General features: G+C 41.8%; 1 protein-coding gene across 2 annotated transcripts in view; it reads right to left on the bottom strand.

Annotated features, from left to right (window-relative positions):
* ZCCHC24 (zinc finger CCHC-type containing 24) overlaps nucleotides 1-21249 on the bottom strand; it is a 104843-nt gene extending 83594 nt beyond the window's left edge. For both annotated transcript variants that reach the window (XR_012581090.1, XM_005481527.4), the window contains exons 1-2: nucleotides 20634-21249; nucleotides 4408-4608 (exon numbers count right to left, since the gene is read on the bottom strand). Coding sequence is in view for 1 of the 2 variants with exons in the window: in XM_005481527.4 (XP_005481584.1) it covers nucleotides 4408-4608; nucleotides 20634-20873 (441 nt within the window). In the remaining variant the exon portion in view is untranslated. The remainder of the gene's footprint in view (nucleotides 1-4407; nucleotides 4609-20633) is intronic.
* Between the last annotated feature and the right edge of the window lie 255 nt (nucleotides 21250-21504).

Here is a 21504-nt window from a genome sequence, read left to right as displayed (position 1 = left end):
AGTTTGAAAATTCTGAATACAGAGATGCTTTGCTGGAGCTCTGAACTTGGGCTTCTGTTGCTCCTTATTAAATTAACAGCTGGAATGACATAAGCATAAAATGAGGTCCAGGATTTGTGTGTTTACTTTCCTAAGCAGATTTCTGAAAAATGGCAAAGGTTCCTTCACTCAGCAACATCGTAGAATGTGAACTAGGTGCTTTATTTACAAAAGTCTACATAGACTGTATCTAGACATAGATACCATACCCCATTATTCTATACTTTTGCAAATTAAACCTCTATGATAGGTCTGAATTTAGGTTGATGACATCAAGGAAGAGAATTCATGTCAATAACATTCTTAACAATTTAAAGGAGCAAGATTCATTTTTGTAGGTCATACTTGGTACAAAGGAACTCACTGTTTATAGGATTTAAAAATAAAGATATAGTGATAATGGGTGAAAAAAGACAATGTAACTTTTTTTTACAAGATCTTCTAATAATTTCTATACCTGCTATACAAAAAAAGGTCACATAGAATCATATATCTTTAATATTACTGGTCCAGAACTCATTGGTTTTTCTTTTCCTGGTAGGGAAAAAAAGCCCCTATGGTCATGAGGCATAGGTGCAGTATCTTTGGGTACACAAATAAGTGTACAAAGTTTTGACAGATCTATATACATACATATACATATATATATATATATATGTAAACACACATTTATATACACACACACACATACACACCTATATATATATATATATAAATATATATATATAATGCAATCGGCTTGTAAACCAGATAGGAAAAGTACTCTCATTCCTTACCTTCCTTGCTATTTAAAGAGAAAGATCTTGTTTATTTTTTACGGCACTGTCAACGATAATTTAAGAGCAGGGCTATATTAAGAACACTGCTTTTAACCTTTATTCTCTACACTTTTTTCACTTCATTCAAGTCAATGAGAATTCTGTATGTGCAAGAACATTAGAGAGATATGAGTAAGATGTTATTGTCTAAGCCACTGAAACTCACAAATTAGTTTTAGAAGAAATGTAGGTATGCTATAAAGATGATACTAAAGATTAGTGTTGGGATTTTTATGGACATAATTATTGCAACAAACAGCTTTTTGAAAATGTAGGCAAATTGGAAATGATGAATTGCAATCATAACATTGTTCTTATTTCTGGTAGTTTCCTAAACAGAAAAGAACACTTTCTATCACCATGTATGACACAAACTACATGGTAAAATAATAGAAGTCTGCTAAATCCCATTTCAATTTTGAAACAGATGTTGTGGACACAATATTAGAGAAATGGCAGATACAAGAGGTATCTTAAAAACTTAAAAACTAAAGCTGGCAGTTTTTGTTTGTAATTATTTAACCTCCTGGAATACGATCATCACTTAAGATATAAATCTGAACTGATACATGCATTTTCATCAACTTTTACAACAACAGAAAAACAACATATATTTTCAGTGGTGATAACAGGCAGAATTAAGAGAGGGTATTAAGCCCTAAAGCTGTTACACAATTACTTTGCTATGCAGAAAAAACTTCATAGAACACCCCATTTCAAAATGTGTTTCTTATTAGGCAGTTTCATAAAAACAAAAGAAAAAATACTGTATGATTTACTGATACACTTTTTTTCCAGATCAGATTGGTTTATCTCTTTTCTTTATCCAGGTTTAAGGACTTTAAAAACACATAGCTACAGCCCTTTTTGTGGTAGGATTTGCTGAACAACTTATTTTTGACAGCACTAGCAAAACTAAGCATCGAACCTAAGATATTAACCAATGTGTATAATGTTCAAATTAAGAAATCAGTTCTTGTCAAAAACAGTGGTAACAAATGGAGACTTTATGAGAAAAGCCTGGTCCTGCCATTGCTGCTCCCATTTTGTGCCCAATGTTTTGAACATAGCTTGTGTACACAGGGTCATCCTCTTTAGAACTGTCCTCATCTCAGATAACATAAGGAAAGTGGGTATGTTTCTGTGAATGCTTAACTCTGCTTTTCCTCAAGAAAGCACTTGCTGATTAAACCAGAAAGCACTTGCCTGTGGTAGAAGAAATCTCCAGTTAAAGAGAATCAAGTTCATATCAGCTGTTCCTTAACTAGCACAAACAGAACTGTGCACACAGAGCAGAAGGCACTGAAAGCTCTGCTCTGGGATGCCACAGGTACGTGTGGCCATGCACGAGCAAGGAGATGAAAAGCACAAAAGAACAGCCTTGAGAAGGCCAGGGGAATAGAGGCTCTGTATCCTTTGTGTGAAGACACTGAGAAAACCTGGCTTGGTTAGTCCTACAGAACGAAAGCTGAGAGAGGATGTGATTGAATGCTGAGAGAGGATATGATTGCAGTCTATTAATACATCCTGAGATAAACACCAGGGAGGGATAAGAGCTATTTCAGTGGAGGACAATGTTGGCAGGAGAACAAATGACTATAAAGTGGCCATGAGTTACATTCACCCTAGAAATTGGAAGATTTCTAGTTAGGAGAGGACTGAGGTTCTGGAGCAGCTTCCCACACCAGCAGTAGCAAAGGCAAAATACTGAAATGCTTCCCAAGTAAAACCTGATCAGTTTTCAAAAGGAGCTATATGATATGGCTGCCTGTAACCATAGATTGCATGTGGTGAGCAAGCAGATGTTTCCCTGTCCTGGGTTCCTTTACTCATTCCTCCCAAACTCACAGGATAGTCACAGAGCATGCCAGTAGGAAGTCTTTCCACTTCCTGGTTCACAGAGAAATTGAAGACTTGACAAATTAAGTCTGAAAAAATATATATACAGGATGTGCAATTTAAGAGAATTAGTGTTACTACACAATCCTAAATTGTTCGTATCTCCTGGATTTCTGTGTGCATGTCTTCAATTTTCACTAACATGTTTAATCCCTAGTGCCTCAAACCCTAAGAATACCCATGAAATAAATAATGCATTACTGCTCCAACACTGACACATTCACTTGGTCTGTGTGAGCTGCAGCTTGCAATACTGATTGTCAAGAGACCTGCAGCATTCATTGGCTTTCTCACACAGCATGGCAAAGCACAAACATCCACCCCCAGTCCAACAGTTTCTCACTCTGCCACATATTTAGTAGTTGGAGTTTCAATCCTCTTGTTAAGTAATGTATGCTATTACATGGTTCTATCTTTACATTCTTCTGTAACATGCTAAATTAAGTAGATTAAACTTTTAAGTAAAGAAACCAGAGTACTTTTGATCTCCTAGAAGGAAAGAAAATGTCATAGTTTTTTCCTAAAGAAAATTCTTACTCAACCTAGATCAAAATAAGAAGAAAAATATTTTCAAGTGCCACACCCAAGACTGCAAATATACTTTAATTCATATTTCATTAGAATTAATGAAATATATACAGTGAAAGTGATAAAGTTAGTCTATGCATAACAGCAAGAGGAATACACTCAAAGCTCATCTGATGTTAGTCTTGATTTCATGCTCTCCTTCCTCTGCTGGCAGATGTTTTTCTGCCTGTATTTGGTTTATAAATGTCTGACATCCTCAATAGCAAACTAACTGTAGTTAATTTTTATGCAGATTAATTCTGCTGAAAGTCACACAATAAGAGGCTAGGAGGTTAAAGTCATAATGAAGTGGATGCTGGTAATGCCCACATCTGTGTTTTTAGAGTATTGGCAGCATTTTAATTTCCTTGGGACTTTACATAGGATGTTGTTGAAATTGTGAAAGTTTAAGCCAGCAACACAACTGCATCCAGCTGAAACCAGAAAATTAAGAAACCTGGTTCACTGCACTTAGGAGCCTCAGGGGAAAAAAAAAATTGTAGATTGGCAAGTGCTTTTAGTGCACACTGGTTTATACCTCTTTTTGAAGGAAATAAATATTGCCAGCTCTGCCACTACAGAAAAGTTCTAGGAGTCCAAGACCTTCACATTTTGCGAAGTACAGCAAACCTCTACTGTAGGACAAAAAAGACTTTGCACCCAAAATACCTGGAGCCTGTGTTACTGCAACACTTATTCAAAGTTCTCTCTGAATGTAACAATTTCTTCTCCTTTAGCATATGTAACTTATTGTAGTAAGTGCCATTGCCAAACTGATAACACAGAGTGCAGCCCGACAGAAAATTACAGAGTAGCCATTTTTAAAGTTACCAGAATCTGCTCAGCTGTGTGCCTACATTAATGTTTTCTGTAATACTTACAAGGCAAATGAAATAGTGTACTTTGTCTATCAGCATAGTGATAAAGAATAGATTAAAGGAACACGTGGCTAGCTTGGCACTTTGTCAAGATACTTCTTCAGTGTTACTCACTCTGAAGTATTTCAGTCAAATTCTGTGTTGCTAAATCAAGGACTGAAGAAAATCTTGATGCATATTTTTTCAGGATATTGTATATTACTTACCTGGGGGCAGTCTTTGATGTAGTGTCCCTTGTTAAAGCAGAGGTGGCACAGGTAGTTAGGAGGTGGCCTCTTGCTGGGTTTTCTGGCTTCTGAAGAAAGGGATAGGTCGGAGAAATGCTCAGTGAGGGAGCTTAACCCATCCACAATGTTGTTAAGGGAGCCATAAGGGGATGCACTCTTGTAGAGACTGCTGCTCAGAGCCTGCAAAAGAAAACAAATAAGTCACATGCAACACAGTACTGTATTAAGGATTGTTCTGGGGGAGATTTGAATAGGGGATGGATAAAAATAGCAGGAAAAACAAAGTGATTATTTTTTTCTTAGGAACATGGCTACACATTTGAGGGAAGCAATATACAGGCTTCACAATGGCAGAGCAATGGAGCTGGTCACCCCACTGTTGAGGAAATTTTGAGCTTGCCATGGTTCTCTTAGAGCAACCTTTCCATTAAGCAATGATTGCTTTCTTGTGTTTGGCCATAATGCATTCATAGTACAGTTAGATTATGCAGGAAAAAAGCTGAAAGAACAATTCACAAAACAGAACCCTTTTGTGTCCAAAACTACTTTGGCAAAGAATACTGAAGTCAGAGAAAGGAAAGAACACCAAGAAAAATGCAAAGTAACTTCCAATTTCCAATCCGGTTAATCAGACAGTCAACACAGAGTCCCATGTTCAAATAATAACAAGAAGCATTGAGAGCTACATCTGGTTTGGATTTTCTCAGGGGGAACCTGCTGTGATTTAAACATTTCCTGATAAACAGTAAATACCTGGGTTTTGTACTTCACCTCAATAGGATCTTCACTCTCTCAATCTGCAAATCCAAATCAGTAGCTCCTAATTTGCTATTCAGTAGTTTTAGAACAGCAGGAAACCCATCAACACCTAAATAGGTATTCTCCCTAATGGAGATAAGAAGGATTAATTCACTTTAACCACTGAAGGTCCAAAAGAAATCTTAGTGGAGTTCAAAAGGAAAATTAACTCTTTTAAAAATTAACATAATGAATGACTGTAGAAATAGGACCAGCTGTTGAGTGTCCTTTCCATCCTCACATGATGGGACACAATTCACATGGTGTTTCCACCCTAGGTCTGCAATGCTAAGCTCATGTAATTCTCCTGCATCAGAGAATTACTGCTGGCTTATGGGAAAGTAGGTAAGAAGAGGTCCAATCTGTGACTCTGTGCTGTAATTTTACTGAATTCTAACATTTCGATGGGGTCTTTATAGGTGTTTTCATGTGTTTATACATGTTATATATATTTTGAAGACATGCACTGAAATTGATTTAGAGTTTGTGAAATTAATCTGAACTTGAAATTAAATTAATTTCAGAGATCTCAAACATTCAGGGTGCCTGCACAGTGAGTGTTTTCTGGGTGGCAGCTGCATACAAAAAAAAAAATTAAAGCTCTAGGCACAAATACCTGGGTGAGCCCCAGCTATCCCTGAATTCCATCCCTCCACAGATGGTGTACAGAAAAATTCAGCCTAGTAATCTGCTTCACCCACTTGCACTGTAGTCAAACACAACATGCTGACCTCCACTGACAAGCTGAAGCTGGTGCACAGCATCAGGATCAGTTCAAGAGGTCCCAGAGTGGAATCTGATCTCACCTGGGACTTCACATATGCCCTGGGGCTAAAACATCCTGTGTAGCATAGTTCTGTGCTGTGCAAGGTGATGTGGCTGAGAGGAGAATCAGCCACTTTGTTTCAGGGGTTAAAGCTACAGATTTTAAAAGGAAAAGGTATTTCAAAAATGAATAAAAAGCTTTTAGCTGCTTTAGCCATCAAGCAACCTAAGAGACCTCCAATGGTCACTGGAATTTAGTTCTAGGATTTATTGGATGCTATTGGAATGAGAAATTCTTGGCATCAGATTTTGAAAAGGAAGGGGAAGTGCTGTGAATGCCAAAATAGTATTAATTAAGGGTCTTCAAGAAGTTCTTGTCTCCCTAGGAGCCACTTTCTCTTATATACTCTTGGAAAAATATAAAATCCTTCTTTTTAAGAGATCCTCTTGCCAAGAGGTTCTTAAACTTCACCTGCATTACACCTATTAGTAGCTTTGCAAATTCCTTACTATCTGATTTTATAGAAGGGTGAAAGTATAAACACAGAACGTATGAAGCCACAAATTCTTTACCTATTGCCGAAATCTGGAATATCTTCTGGGGATGCAGAATAACTCCTGCCCATCAGGAGGTTGTTATTTTTCCCCCCAGGGCCAACTCAGTAACAAACCAAAACATATCTGTCAGCTGCCTCCAGTGGGCTTTGAATTGGACATATGGCATGCAGTGATGACTGTTTTCTTTCCTACACATCCTTTACACTGAGCTGCTGCCCTCATTGCAAGGGAGCAATTTGGAACCACAGCTGGGTATTTTGTTACTCACTCCTCCACCAACCCTTCCTGGCAAGTTTCAGGTCAATATTGAAAACAAGGTGCAGTTTGTCACCTTGGCAGCAAACCTTCACAAACTTTTATTTCAACTGTGGCAGCCAGAAGCTGTGCCAGAGGCTGGGATCCCATCAGACCATGGGCTGCACTGACACTAAATCATACACCTAGCAGCCACCAAGGGTTCTGTGGCCAAAGAGTGGCACACTCCTCTAAAAGTGGCCACCTGGTTCAGCTGGCAGGGCACTTGTGCAGTGCATGCCACAGCTGGACACAGCAAAACATTCAGTGCACACACAGCACCATGAAACACTTCCCTAAAATCATCCTGAGGCCCAGTGGTAAAAAGGAAGAAACAAATATAACATCACAGAACATGACAGTAAAGGAGAAGATGGACATTGCTGATGACACTGGTACTTTAAAGAACAATGCATTCCTTTGGAAAATGCCTAGATGATCCCAAGATGCAGTCCATCCCTCTGGGTATAGTCAGGCAAAGGATTCAGCAGTTCCTGCCAATCTGACCTGGAAAATGGCCTTAAATCTGTTTGACTCCAAGTCAATGTGAAAAACACATCAATCTGACACTTGAAAGTTGCTATAAAGAGCACCAGCACAAATGGTGCTACATCCTGTTTCTAGCTCTGGAAACCTCTAGTTCTTCAGAAAGAGATGAGGAAATACACCATTCCCATAAGCCAAGTTATATAATAAGGGTGGTAATGGGAAAGTTCATCCTGGCCCCTGGAATCAAATAGTGAAAGCTTAGGGCTTGTAACAAATGTGATGAAATGGTGATTGACTCCATTTTGTCATTGTAAAAGACAAAGGGTGAATGAATATTGCTGAGATACATAAAACAGTTTTGGTTTGGGGTTTTTTTCTTTCTGGGGCACTCAATTGAGCAGAACAGGCAATTCAGCCCTTACTAAGTATTTGCACTGCTGCAAAGAGCATTTTTATGATGGGTTTTGAATAAAAACTTTGAATTAGCTTCACACCAAAAGGAGATGTCCAGGGGGGTGATTAGAGTGCCAGGGAGAGTGTTGATGGCCTCAGACAGAAAACAGAGATGAAGGAACAAATGCATTCTGACTCACTCTGGTCTCAAGTGTATTAGTACTCATCTGGGAGGTGGCAGGGAGATTGCTCCTCTCATGAATTCCACCAAAAGCAATGACTTACTCTGTGTTCACAATGCAACACTAGCAAAGCCAGCCTATTTCTTTAAATGGTAGACAATAATACCTCTCAAATAGAGTCTCATTTTGAGCTTGAACAGGCAAAAAGGCTTTGGCAGTGAAAGGGTTAGTGCTCTCACGGCGCCTGAAAGACCACACTGCATGTCCTAATTACAAGGCTCATCAGCCCAGCTGCAATGAATTCAGGATTTCCTTATCTTGCCATACTGGGGGGATGGGGAACCTGGTGGTAAAACTTAGAAACAGTCTTGGTGGGAGGTTCAAGCTGATAATGTAAGTTTGTCTATTTGTTTGTTTTTTCCTTCCTATGAAACTTGTTGATTTTATTGAATATGTACCAAACTGAAGATCTTGTATTGTATTTTCCAAAGGTAACCTCACTGCTGGGCAGATCTTTAAACCGTATCTGTTGGTGGTGTTGGGAAGCGAATTTCCCTTTTATTTGTTTGCTCAGTGTTTCCAGTTAAAGGGCACATAACCTGTAGGGTTGCAGTGTGGTCCTTTGTGAAAGGCAGCTATTGTCTTTTAAGCTTCCTCACTCTGATTTCCAGTTGGGTAACATACGTGAGTGACTCAGGAGTTCCAGTAGCTAATTCACCTCTAAGTTATTCCTCATTACATGAATGATTGGCTAATGCTCCTGATTCCCTTGGCTGGGTCCCTGCCTTTCAGAAACATCTTTTAGGATTGATGTGTCAAGAGGTAGAAAAAGAGTCCCTGAAACCCTGGCTTTATCTCTTTAGTTTCTTTTTTAGCAATGGTATAATGTTGAGAAGAAAGACAACTTTGAATGTGAATATGCAATGAAAGATAAATAAGAGGCAAGTCTTACATTCCAAATTTCCCTTTGGTATGTATAGCTACTGCTTTACCTATAAAGGTATGTTTTTAAAAGCACAGAGAGCACAACAGCCTCTCAATTATGGCATATATGCCTGAGCATCTACCAGACCAGCTAGTATTAATAAGCAATGGCAACTTGTTCCTGTGGGAATGGTAACTTCTTATTAGGCACCGACTGGAAAAGTAGAGGTATCTCTGGAAAGCCAGTTTCTGCCCCAAGTTCAGTTTGTGGTTGCTGGACCCTTAAGGCAGTGATAAAGATGAGCATATCCAAATTACATAAAGCTAGAATGACTTGTGCTGGGTGATGGGGGCTGTATCTGGCCAGTGCATGTCTGATGCTCTAGAAGTCAATGTGATTTGTGCTTATGGTCCTCTCCACATATGTAGTAGTTGCATATACTGAAATGATGTCCTGTAGCACTCCAATGGTCCTACAATCTAGTCCAGCCATCAATGCTTCCACAGAATGAAATAGCCTATAATTGAAAAGCAAAGAGCAAAGAATTTTTCATGACTTATTTTTGCTGCTGACCTAATAAAGGTCACAAATAAAACAGTCTTAATGGACAGAGTTAAGTTTAAATCAACAGATGCCATGGCTGTTTGAAGTTTGTAGGAAAAGGGAGTTGGATTGCCCTGTCATCAGTATGGAAAAAGCAAGGTTTTCATCCCCCGTAAACTGTAAATAATTTCCAGCCTGTATGACAGTAACCAGACTAGCCATGCTCCTCATTAGCCCTGCACCGAAATATCAAAAGGTGCTAAAGTTATCAGCTTGGATTTTCACAAAGATAAGAACTGAGTGGTCCCTGTGCTGTGTCATGGATAAAACAGTGGGATAGACAAGTCATTGCCCTCAGTTGTTACTTTCATGTTAGAGGAGAGGGAAATCTGAGCTACCCAAACAGTAATTCAGTGGCTTGAATGTGTAAGGTACAAAACTTAACCCAAGGGCCTAAAGCAGGTTTATTTCCTAGTGCCCTGAGGCTTGTTTCTGATGTGGGCTTTATCCACAGGGCCATGCAATAGGTGTGAAAGCACAACAGTTGCACCAGAAGACAACCATGTTTGGAGAAGAGCATTTCAAATCTGACTTCTCTGTGCTTCAGCTCTTCACAAGTGGTTAAAACAGTTCCCTGGTTTTGTCCCCAAAGAAAACATCCAATGCAGAATCACAGAATAGAATCATGGAATTGTTTAGACTGGAAAAGACCTTTAAGATCATCATCAATGTTTATGGCCAACCTCAAAGCCTTCTGAAAACAGAGGGATTAAATGAAAATACCGTAATAAATTTAGTTGTATTAATTTGAGCCAGAAAAAATAGAGAAGTTTAATTACCAAGGCTGAACTGGAAAACCTCAAAAACTGCTCCTGTATGGCTTGTGTCTGCTTTAGCTCATCTGATAAATTGGATACTTTTACAAAAAAACAGCTTAAGAGTTTGTTCAGTAACATTTTATCATTGGAATACTGAAAGCCAAGCTCATCACTCAGTAAAGAAAATGTTTGCCTGGAGCAAGAAAAAAAAGACTCAGGTTTCTGTTTTCTTCTGAAGTCAACTTTTAAGTCAGCTGTCAAAAAAATCTGGTCTTTGGCCTGACTTTTAGTAAAATCTGAATTACTCAAGTTCTCATATAAAACCACAGATAAATGCAGATTAGCCAAGAAACCTTAATGCATTCCTGGTTAGTTAGACTAGCCAAGTATACCTTAATTCATCTTTCTTCTGCAGGGGGTTCTAGACAAATACATGTTTATGTTAAACTGCTAACACTAATGTCTACTTCTAAATATTTTCAGATAGATGGCACTAGGCCTTTCCTTCTGCAGAAACAGTAACTTAGGGGACAGCTACAAACACAGAGTGACCTGCCAGTGGTTGTGAAGAGTCATTGAAGGGCAATGAATCTTTAATCCAGCATATAGATCTCCCTAATTTAGTTATTCCAAATCTGACAGCTCAGCTGGCGGTGGCTTCTCAGGCTGCAATTGCTGAGACTCTGCAGAACAGCAAGGGGTGCGGCCCCCTCCTCTGAGCAGGACTGGGGTGTCCCTTCAATCACAGCAAGGCTGGGGAGCAACACACGCCACCACCTCACCTTGCTTTACATCTGCTGCTCTTTAACACTTGGATCCAAAGCTTTCAATGAGTTATTTAGGTCTTAAAAAAATCCTGCTCCCTCTGTGCTGTACAGTGGTAAAGTCATGCTGACAGTTCAGGAATTACTCAGTCACCATCTCCAGGCTTGCTGGAGCTCAGGCACGCCTTTTGGTTTTCTGCTAGTAGTGTGATCCTCCTTATTTCAGCCTCAGGAATGGGTTTGCTGTGGATATCAGTGAGGACACTCATTTTCCACAATGTACAGGGACCTCACCAAAGGCCTTGAAAGGCAGATGTGGGAGAGGACAGAGATTTGCTCTGGTCAGAGGTGTGCAATCTTGAAGGAACTTTCTAAATCTTGCACCAAGTTCTGCAGGGTTCCCTTTCATCTGCTGAATGCCCAAGAACTGCCCACTTATGTTCAAGAGAAGCTCTAACACATGAGCACTACATCAGGGACACCAGAGACCATTCACATAGCAATTGCTTTAACACATCTCCCCAGGAGCCCTGGATTCCCAGGCTGTCCCCTGCCTGCCCGAGCCGAGTCTGCCCTGGCCACCAACCTCCCTGACCTTTGGGGAGTGGCCATGGGGAGGGTCCCTGGCAGGCCCCTCTGTCCCCCTGCCCAAAACCAAGTCCTTTTGCTCGAGACAGGGGTCTCTGGTGAAGAGCAGGTCATGAAGGCTGTACAGCATGAAGTGAGGGCAGAAACGGATGGACATGTTTTGATCCCTGCACTTTCTGTTAACATCTCTGCTTCCTGCAGGAAATCTTGTCTCAATCTGACCTGCAGTCTGAAAAACAAGAGTCGAGTTTCCTCTCATTTGGTAGGTCTTTTGACACTCCAAACGCAAGAAAAATAACACCCGGAAACAGATATGTGCCTGTTCAAGGCACGCTTAGGGAAGCATTCACCTCCTGTGCAGCTCTCACATGATGAAAGGTTTTGCTAAGAAATGTCCATTTTGGGTTAAACAGAACTCTAAGTCTGAGACAGTTTTGTTTATATCATTTACATCCAGTAATGCCTTCTTGGCACAGAAAGCTCAGCGACGGCTGCCAAGGTTTGGAAGAGGCGAAGCTGAGGTCGCTGTCAGAGGTAGGAACAATACATCATCTGCCCAGAGCGGGCCCCTCTCAGGGCCAGGGCCCCAGCTCCCGCACTCATGGGAAGACAAAAACCTTTATTAAATTGAATATAGGGAGGAAAATAAATTATTTCTATTACTAGATGACAGGCTGGAATTTCATTTGGTGACTCCAGCTTTTAGATAGTTTTATCTACATTTAAAGTTACCCTCTTAATCAACTGTGATACAGCACAGCTTGAAGTGTGATCTCAGCAAGCAAACCTAAAACATCACAATCTGCTTCAGATAAATTATAAAATAACAACTGAGAAATCTGGTTTCAAAGTAGATTTGAGGGAGTTTTTTCTTCCCATGCTGTGACTGTTAGAGGAATGAATCTATTATTCTACTAATTTCAATTGCAATGTATGTTAGAGGAAGATGGTTATAGAAAAACACCTCTGTATTTCAAGGACCACTGATACCCAAACTCTCTTAGAAACTCTTGCTAGTCCTCTATTTTCAGGGTGCAGTGACTGTACAAAAGATCCTTTGCTCTCCTTTCAACCACAAGTATCCACAGCCCTAATGACTATTTACAAAATAGTTGCCTAGCAGGCTCCCTTAGTGTGAAGAAATATAGGCTGCAACTCCTCTGCAAAGATCTCTGAGATATCTGGAACTCCTAGAAGCACGAGAAATCTCTTGAGACCAAGCTGATGCCCCAAAGTGTTTGCTTGGTTGGCATTTAGCTGGATGAGATGCAAATACAGATTTCCAGGTACCCACAATCCTTCTATGTAAGGTATTGCACTTGTGTTCATTGAAAAGAGACACCAAATCCTGCCACATGCAGGGAGTAGGTGTGGGTGGTCAGTTAATACAGTAGGAATTTATCTCTGCTTTGCATATGAGCTCAAGTCCTGGATCACAAGAGCATTTGCTAATCTTCAAACTAAATTTGTCAAAACACAAAATGTATTTTTTAAGGAAGAGGTCTGGAAGACCAGGCAGCAGTTCTCCAATCAGCAGCAGTTGAAAGAGCTAAGAAAAAGGGTCTACATGAGGCTCCTTAAAACTCCTCTTAGTCAAAGTATTGGATTTGTTACTAGTTGCTTACACCAAAACATATGACAGAAATTAAGGGGTTAGGCTTGTGATATGTTAAAATTTAAAAGACACCAAAACTCCCCACATCTGTGCTGGCCTGGCTAGACAATGAGGGACAGGGAGAAAGGACTTGTAACCCTGCATTTATTCTGCCTTCCTCAAGTGAATCTGTCTATAATTTTAGATTCTACTTTTAGCAGATCATAAATGGTTTGCTATGGTTCTGAGAGTAGGAACCAACCTGCAGGAAAAACCAAGTGATCCAGGCTTTTACACTTATGAAATAATGTCTGTCTGAATTATGTCAGCATTACTGTAAGATTTGAATAGCTTTGTAACATTTAATTAGTTGCTTTGATGTATTATAATTACTCTGGAACCCACACAGAACCTAAGTAAACCATGAAGAAAAGACTTATATTCTCTCCATTTAATTTAGTAATTTCATTGTGGCTTTCTAAAAGAGGAAGAGCAATTCCAGATTTAGTAAAATGGGCATCAGGCTGTTGGCAATTTTTCTGAGGAGGACAAACTGGGGAGAGGTATGGGTACTAATTGTGACACTTCATTAATCTGTTCAGAAAATGGAAGGTTATATACTCAGTATCACTTTTTAGGTAGCATTTTTATGTATGCATCTAATTTGGGTAACAGGATACAGCTGCTTTTGTTCCTATGCAAATATATATTATCAGAATTGTACTATTTGGCTTTGTAATATCTGTGCCTGCACTTTTTGGCAAGGGCACTATGTCATTATTTTTCATACTTCTTAAAGATGAGAAGATTCTCTGGTCTTAGATTTAAATTTCACTTAAATTGTGTTCCAAAGTCCTTTTATGGTGCACTTAAACTCTGATCTAGAAAACTCTCCTTGGCGTTAATACTCACCTAGCATCTGTCAGTAAAATGCAATCTTTTCTTCTGGTTGTCAATTACCAAGTAGCAGGACCATCTCTACAAGTTCTATCTTGTACAAGCACACAAAATCCCCCAAATGTAACCAAAAAGGCCTGGCTGGGGGGGAAGAGTGGCTTTGGGATAAAAGCAGTTTGCTACACCTCTTGGTTATCTAATTCATTCCATACACTTCATAAATTAATATATTGGTTCAAGTCAGACTTGGTTGTCTGATTATTTGTGCAGTTCACTGGAGAAGGATTTTCCCTTTCTCTTCTGAATAACTGAGTCTGTGTCTGCAGAGCAAAAGAGGAGTGGATGAAAAATCATTACCCAACGCGCAGTTACATCACCCCTTTGTTAGGGTGCTTTGGCATGGAAGACACTGTAAATGCACAAAATAACTGTTAATGAAAGCTCTGTGTATAAAATATAATTGTAACAAGAATTCTACATCCTTTTGCCTCCAATTATAGGTTAGTGTGTTTTTCTTTTCTATAAACTGCCTGACAGGTTTTTTCCAAGATGTGAATGTATTTGTGAGGCAGAAAAAGCATGCCAGTGCTTCTCCCAATGAGGAATTTGCATAGATACAAAATCCCAAGTGATTTAAAAGAATTGGCAATCATTTTCAGCTAATCCGGAATAAAAAATGTAACTGTAAAAAGAAATATCACTATAATAATTTGATATTTCTTTATTTTATTGTTCTTTTCAAGCTATCAAAAAGAAATCAATAGTAAAGTTGAAAGTACATATTCCTCTTCTTGAAGACCTGATTTACTTTCAGCAATTAATATTTTAGTTCTTGCCAGCTTTCCAAGTGGGGCTCTGATTGTGATGTGAAAGCAAGTAGCTGCAGATTACTATGGTGGATAATACTTTCACTGCAAATAGAGTAAAGCCCAGGTGTAAGTCATCTTTGAATTAGTTAAAGCTGGAGGTAGGGCAGGTGTGCTGCAGAGCTAGAGCAGCACTTGCTGGGGGCAGGGGCAGTTTGTGGGCAAGGACACAACACAAGAGGCTCTGGCTGTTGGAGTAAATTCAAGACATTTTCTTCTTACTTCTAGCAACCTTCTGCTGTCCTTAGTCAGGTAAAGAAGCCAGAGTAAAAGCAACATAATTGTATTTAGAACACTTTCTTTGGTGAATCATATTTGGCTCTTGTGCATTTCTTCCTGCAGTCAAATTGCTATTAGGTAATTCATCCTAACTAAGTGTCAAGAGTAAGGAGAGTATCTGCTACATGCAGGACTGCCCACTTCCAAAAACACACACAAACAAAGCACTTCATCCTGGACAATAGAGAAGCCTAAAGCCACACCAAGGTGATACAAATGGAAGAGTGTAATTTGGATAATAATTTGAGTTTCACACTTTTTATACAAGATATAGATCTTATTTTCTGACTCCACTTCCTATAGTACATTCACATGTGGGGTTTTTATTTCCCTGGCAAACGTGGGTGTTTTCCAAAGGCCACAGACGTAGCAAAGCAGGAGGCCACGGCTGCAGAGATAAGAACAGGGTGCAAAAGAGAATGCTCATAGACATAAGCCCCTGAATTTTTGCATTTTAAAGCATATGTCCAACTGGAATTAGGATCAGAATAGTTATTAGCTCAAATACCTGCAATTGGATGTAAGATTTTGAGAGCAGTGTACAGTGGGCTGTGAAAGCTGCACTTTGTGTGCTGAGGCAGCACCATCAAAAGGGCTCTGGAGCTGGCTGTGTCAGGAGGACAGAGGCTGGTCCTGCCAAGACCTCCAAATGCATGTTGTCCTCTGATTAATGTAAGAGATTCAGCTCCCTGGAATCTCTTAGGAGGTCTGATGTGAGAATTGACATTTAACTTCCTGAAAAGCATTTTGGAATTACTTGTCTGGCACTTTAAGTAGCCACAAAATATTGGTAGTGTACAATCATCCTGAGGCAAAGAGAACCAGTTCCTGCAACACAGGAATTGTTATGCTAGTGCTCTTTCAATAAAATTTGGGGCAGGTTAAGAGCACTCCAATGTACTTACACAAAAAATATTGAGAAAAAAATTAAAATTAGGAAATAAATAGTAATCATTATTATTAAAGGACATATTCAGGTACCATAGACTGCTACTGTCAGTCTGTAGCTGAGAAAGCAAGAAGTCCTCACTTGAATGCCTAACACATTAAGCACCTTGTGGATCAAAAGCATGCTGTGTGTTTGAATTACTAACAGTGTTACACAAAATTAAACAAACTGGACACGTTTTGGACCATATGGCAATTTCTGCTAACCTGCCTCTCTGTTGAGTCTGCCTTCAGACCATACTGGTTGTGAGCAGCCTCTTAAAATGCATTTGGTTTTCCCTTTAAAATCTTTTAATCATGGCTGTTCTCGAAGATACTGCACTTAATTCAGGGAACCAATGGCCTGATGTGGTATGGCAATCACTGTATTGTTCTGATACTAGCAGAATGGAGATTTTTTTAAAATCTTATCATTATCCTTCAAATTACTTCATCTAGGCCAAATAACAGATATTTCTTCATCAAGTATCAGCCTAGTATGTAGCCCCCTAATTCTATGAAAGACAGACGGACAACAAGTTTGATAAAATACATTTTCTGTAGAACTGCCAATTTCCTTCCCTATGTTTTTGTTCTTCCAGTGTTTCATCAGTTTCTGTTGTTAGCTTGTGAATGTCACTATCTTCTTTGGGAAGTTACCTAATCTATCCCAGTGCTTTACACTTGCTTGTTTCACAGGGATTTGAATGTTATTTTCCACAGCACTCTGTGAACTTTTTTTACCTCCACGCATTTTTCTTTCCAAACAAGTGATCCATACTTTACAGCAGCAAACTGAACTAGCTGGTGTGCTCTCATTCCCAGTTAGTTCCCTTCTTGCCTATAAGGACTGGATCTGGATTCTCCAATTCAGAAACATGGAAACGGTGATTATTTTCTCATCTAGTATGTGCAGTTATTTGTGCTTAAATAAAATCTGGTTTAGATCCAGAAAGTGGCTGCCATAGAGGCTTCTAGAAGGAATTTTGCTCTTGAAAGACACAGAGTAGAGAAAAGAAATTAACTATTATATTATGATAATTTCTAGTTATTGCTTGCTGTCTCTTCTTGACCAAAGAAAGCATTGACCTGGATGCCTCCTGCTAGTGTAGAAAAATACCTTATGGGTCTCTTGCCCCCTCACTCTAGGTTGTTCAATTATAACCCTCAATGACAAAGCCACAGATACCTGGCTGTGTCTCACAGACATTAAATTCTCTGTAACCAGCCTCACAACAAAACTTCAAATACTTGGCTCTGATGGATGGTGTTATAATGAGGGTGGAGCTCAGTTCAATGGCGAATTTATTGCATCTTAATGGTCTAACATGCTTTTATTTCATATCTAGGACAACAAATGCTGCCATAAAGTTTGGTTTAAAGCAGGTCTGTTTTGCAAAACGAGTCTTGCATACAGAACAAAACACTCATTGTTTCTTTACTGTTTAAACCTTTATTATTGTTTTTTTTCTTGGTACAATGGGCTTTTATGCACCAAACAGCTGTGTTCATCATGTTTATTTAGAAGGCATCCATTGTAGTGGAAAGAGTCTGGAGGACAAAAATCTTGAAGTACAAGACTACTCTGTGGGTGCTGGCACTTTTATTTTTTTTCTGTCCTGTTCCTTTGGTCAGTATGCAAGTCACATACACAGGCAGTGCCATGCAGACTTGCAAACCCTGTATAATAGCAACTTTTCACAAGCGCTGTCTCTTATTTCAAGTGTTCTTCTCCAGAAAGTTTCAATTGCAAGGCAACATACAGGACACACAACTATTTTACACCCTATGATCCTATCATTTTTCAATCTGTTGCTATTTTGGACCCTCATTAGGTCACTTTCCAAATATTGTGTACAGCTATGTGTCAATCATTGTCACAGCTCGGCTCCAGGCTAAGCCAACCCAGGACAAAACCGTGAGGAGAAAAAAATGCCAACCAAAGCAAGCACTGTGTAGAAAACAGTCAACAGTTTGACTGTGGAAAGCTATGTGTTGTTCCAAAGATAGCATAAGCCCACTTGCTGCAGAAACAGCATACAGTACTAATGCTCTCCAAAATAATTTTATGTGGTTGAAATGTGTAGTGCATACCCAATGGCATCTGCAAATAAACAGATGTTAGAATCTCAAGAATTAGGAGCATGACATTGTCGGAAACTCTTGGGTGACTCCTGCCAAAAAGCAGCCTAGTTTCCCGTTTCTGGAAAGAACAGAGCATCTAACATATTGGCAGAACTTCTTTTGAGCAACAGTATCTCTAGCACCTTCTAAAGCCTTGAATGAAAGCTGCTGTATAAGCAGGCAGTGCTAGCCTGGGAAATTAGAGGGTTCCCTACTTCCAGCAGGGCATATCCAGGAGGGCAGATGCATTCCCATGCCATAGGAGATAGCTCTGCTCCTTTCCCTCTTTTAAGGTTACCATGTATTAAGACAAAGTTCAGGTGAATACTGGAAAAACAGAAGTGTCTTCATCACCCACATAGTCAATGCTGTCATCACAGGCTGGAACATGAATGGCAACAAACTAACACGCTTTATCTTTTAAAAATAATAAAACAGCTGCATAGAATGAAATGGCTTCTTATTTTTTGAATGGTGAATGCTCTTGGCTTTCTACAGAGCTGGAATTCTCAGTTGCTACTGTTCATGTGCCTCAGGAAACTGTAATGAGGTTAAAAAGAGCAGAATAAAGTTGCAGCTTGTGGATGATAGGAATCCACACAGAAGGTGACTTCTGGGATCTGAAAACAGCACAGCTGGGGGGAGGCTGCACAGGGACTGACTGCTTGGAGCTGGGGCAGAGACAGGGGCCTGAGGAAGGACTGGCATAGCAGGCAAATTATTTTCCAGAAGAAAGTTAGGGGGGAAAATGGAAAACACTATGAGCCAAGTGGAAAGGGAGTGTGACAAAAGGATTAGCCCCTACTCGCACAGAGTATAGTAGAAGCCAAAAATGAACTTGGGGAACTGTCAGGAAGAGAAAACTGTTTCTCAGAGACTGTTTCAAAGACTTCCTGAATGCAGACTCCATTTACTTGTTTCTTCCTTTTCTCCCAAAAAATAAAGGACCTGCTGTGAGCAGAATGTATCCCAACTTCAACAGACACAGGCCTGAAGAGAGTCCCAATCTAGAATCCATGCTGGCCGAACTCCTGGAGCCTTGCTGCTACCTGGGTACCATAAAACTTGAAAGCCAAGCAGGAAGGGGTAAAATCTACAATTTGTCATCAACAGGTAGGTAGCTAATAGTTTAAATTGCACTGCCTGCCAATCTTTTTGTAAAATCAATGTGCTTATTAGGTATATATGTTGTGGAACTGCCCATGTCATGCCATGCTTAATAAGACTTAAGGTTGAATGGGTTCCGAGCCACTTACTCTCAAAAATAGTATCTATTCTGAGATTGGATGTGCTTTGTTAAATTCTTAAAGAAGAAAGACTTTCTAATTAAAGGAAAACGTGTCTATATAACTCTGGCTCTCAGCTGTTACCAGCTCTATTATGAGCGCACTTGGGGAATTTGATTTAGTTTTAATTAATAACTCCATAACTTTTCTGACAGAACAGAAGGGTGTACTTTGATTGAGAATACATTTTAAGTCGATGTTTAACATAAAAGGTGCTGGAAATGTCGTTCTGTGGGAAGTGCCAGAGCAGGTTGGGTGTATAGTCCATCTGACCATATCAAACAAAGATGCTGTTGAATGCCTCCGGCAAACTCCCACAACAGGGTGCCAAAGTGTAGTTGGGTCTTTTCTGGAGAGGCTGGAGCTGTGGTGTGTGAGGTGCCACCTTGCAGTGTCTCCACACATGTGAAACCCCTCCAATGCAGAAGTGCTTGACCTCAACAACTTCCTGTGACAGGGAGTTCCACAGCGAATTGTCTTTGCATATCCCAGTTTTTTAGCTTCCTTCCCTTTGGTTACATTTAGTCTTGTTTTGCGTTACAAAACGTGCACAAAACTTTTTTGCTGTTTTTGTCACGTTCCTGTTTATATTTCTTCCTTTCCAATAGTGCCTGCCTTTGATCTCTCATAAGCCATATGTATCAAGTTTTTAAAGTAGCGCTTTAGGAAAAAAAAATCTAAAAGGGGGGGTGGCGGCAGCGGTGGTATTTTTGCACGTTATGACGGATGTAGCACTTTTTGCGTGTCCTGCCCCCCGTCCCTCCGGCTGCGCACGGGAAATCCGTGTAACCATTGACCAGACTGTCAACACGGGCGCCCCGCGCCGCTGGCGGGCGGCGGGAGGAGGCGGCGGCCGCGCCAATGCCGCGGCGGCGCCCGGCCCCGGCCCGTTAGCGGGACGGGCAGCGAGGGAGCGCCGGGCGGGAAGGGGCCGGCAGGACAGGGAGCGTGCGCGGGGGCCGAGCCGCCCCGGCGAGCGCGGCGCGGAGCGGGGCTGCCCCGCTCGGGGCGGCTCGGTGCCGGCCCGGGGAAGGGGCAGGAGGCTGCCGAGGCATCATGGCGGTTGTGGCCCGGGGGGGCCGGGGGCTCCGCGCCGGGCGGCGCGGCGGACTCACCTCGCTCCGCTGGAGCTGGAAGAAGCTGTTGAGATAGCTGGAGCTGAGTGAGGAGCCCAGCTCCGGCGTGCTCTTGGTGTAGCCGAGGTCGGGGTGCTGGGACGAGGAGGGCTCGGGTCTGAAGGCATCGAAGGCGCTGGCCTGGTGCGTGTCTTGCAGCGAGAGATAGACCCAGTTGAGGAGCTGGGCGGGCTGGTACACGGGCGCGGCGCTGGTGTCGATGGTTGACAACAAGCTCATCTTTCCCCGCGGCTCCGCCGGCGCGGCTGGCCCCGCGGTGCCGGTCCCCCTCCCCGCGCTCCGGCAGTGCCGCTCTCCCGTCCCTGCCCGGGGCGCTTCCTCCTGGCCGCCCGGAGGAGAGGACGGGCCGGGGGCTCGCTGCCGCGCCCCGCGCCGCTCTAGCTCCCCTAAGGCCGGCGGCGCCCGCGCAGCCCCAGCGCTCCGCGCAGCACGGGCATCGCTGCCGCCGCCCGCGGGCTCCGCAGGAAACTTTGTGCGCACTCCGTCCCGCCCGCCCGGCCGGTGCCTGCCCCGCTATCTGTCTTTATTCCCACTCCCGCAGGCAGCGGCGGGGAGGGGCTGCCGGCGCTCCGGCGGCGGCGCCGCGCCCCCATAGGCCTCCCGGCCGCCGCGGGGGTGCAGGGGCGTCCCGGCGCCGCTCCGCCCCCGCCCGCCCGAGCGCGGCCGGAGGAGAGTGTGCGGCCGCGGCTGTGCCCGCACCACCGGCCCCTGCCCGCCGCGGTCCGACCCGCTCCCTCGCTCGCTCCCCGGCCTTCCTTCTCCTCCTTCCTGAAGAATTTTACGCCAAACACGCGCAAAGCCCTCCCCGAGGGCTTCTCGCTGGGCCCTTTTGGGCTTGTTTTTAACTCGA

The sequence above is a fragment of the Zonotrichia albicollis genome, chromosome 7 (assembly GCF_047830755.1).
Source record: "Zonotrichia albicollis isolate bZonAlb1 chromosome 7, bZonAlb1.hap1, whole genome shotgun sequence".
Classification (NCBI taxonomy): Eukaryota; Metazoa; Chordata; class Aves; order Passeriformes; family Passerellidae; genus Zonotrichia; species Zonotrichia albicollis.
Note: the sequence above shows the minus strand (reverse complement) of the source record. Positions and strands in the feature narration are given on the sequence as shown.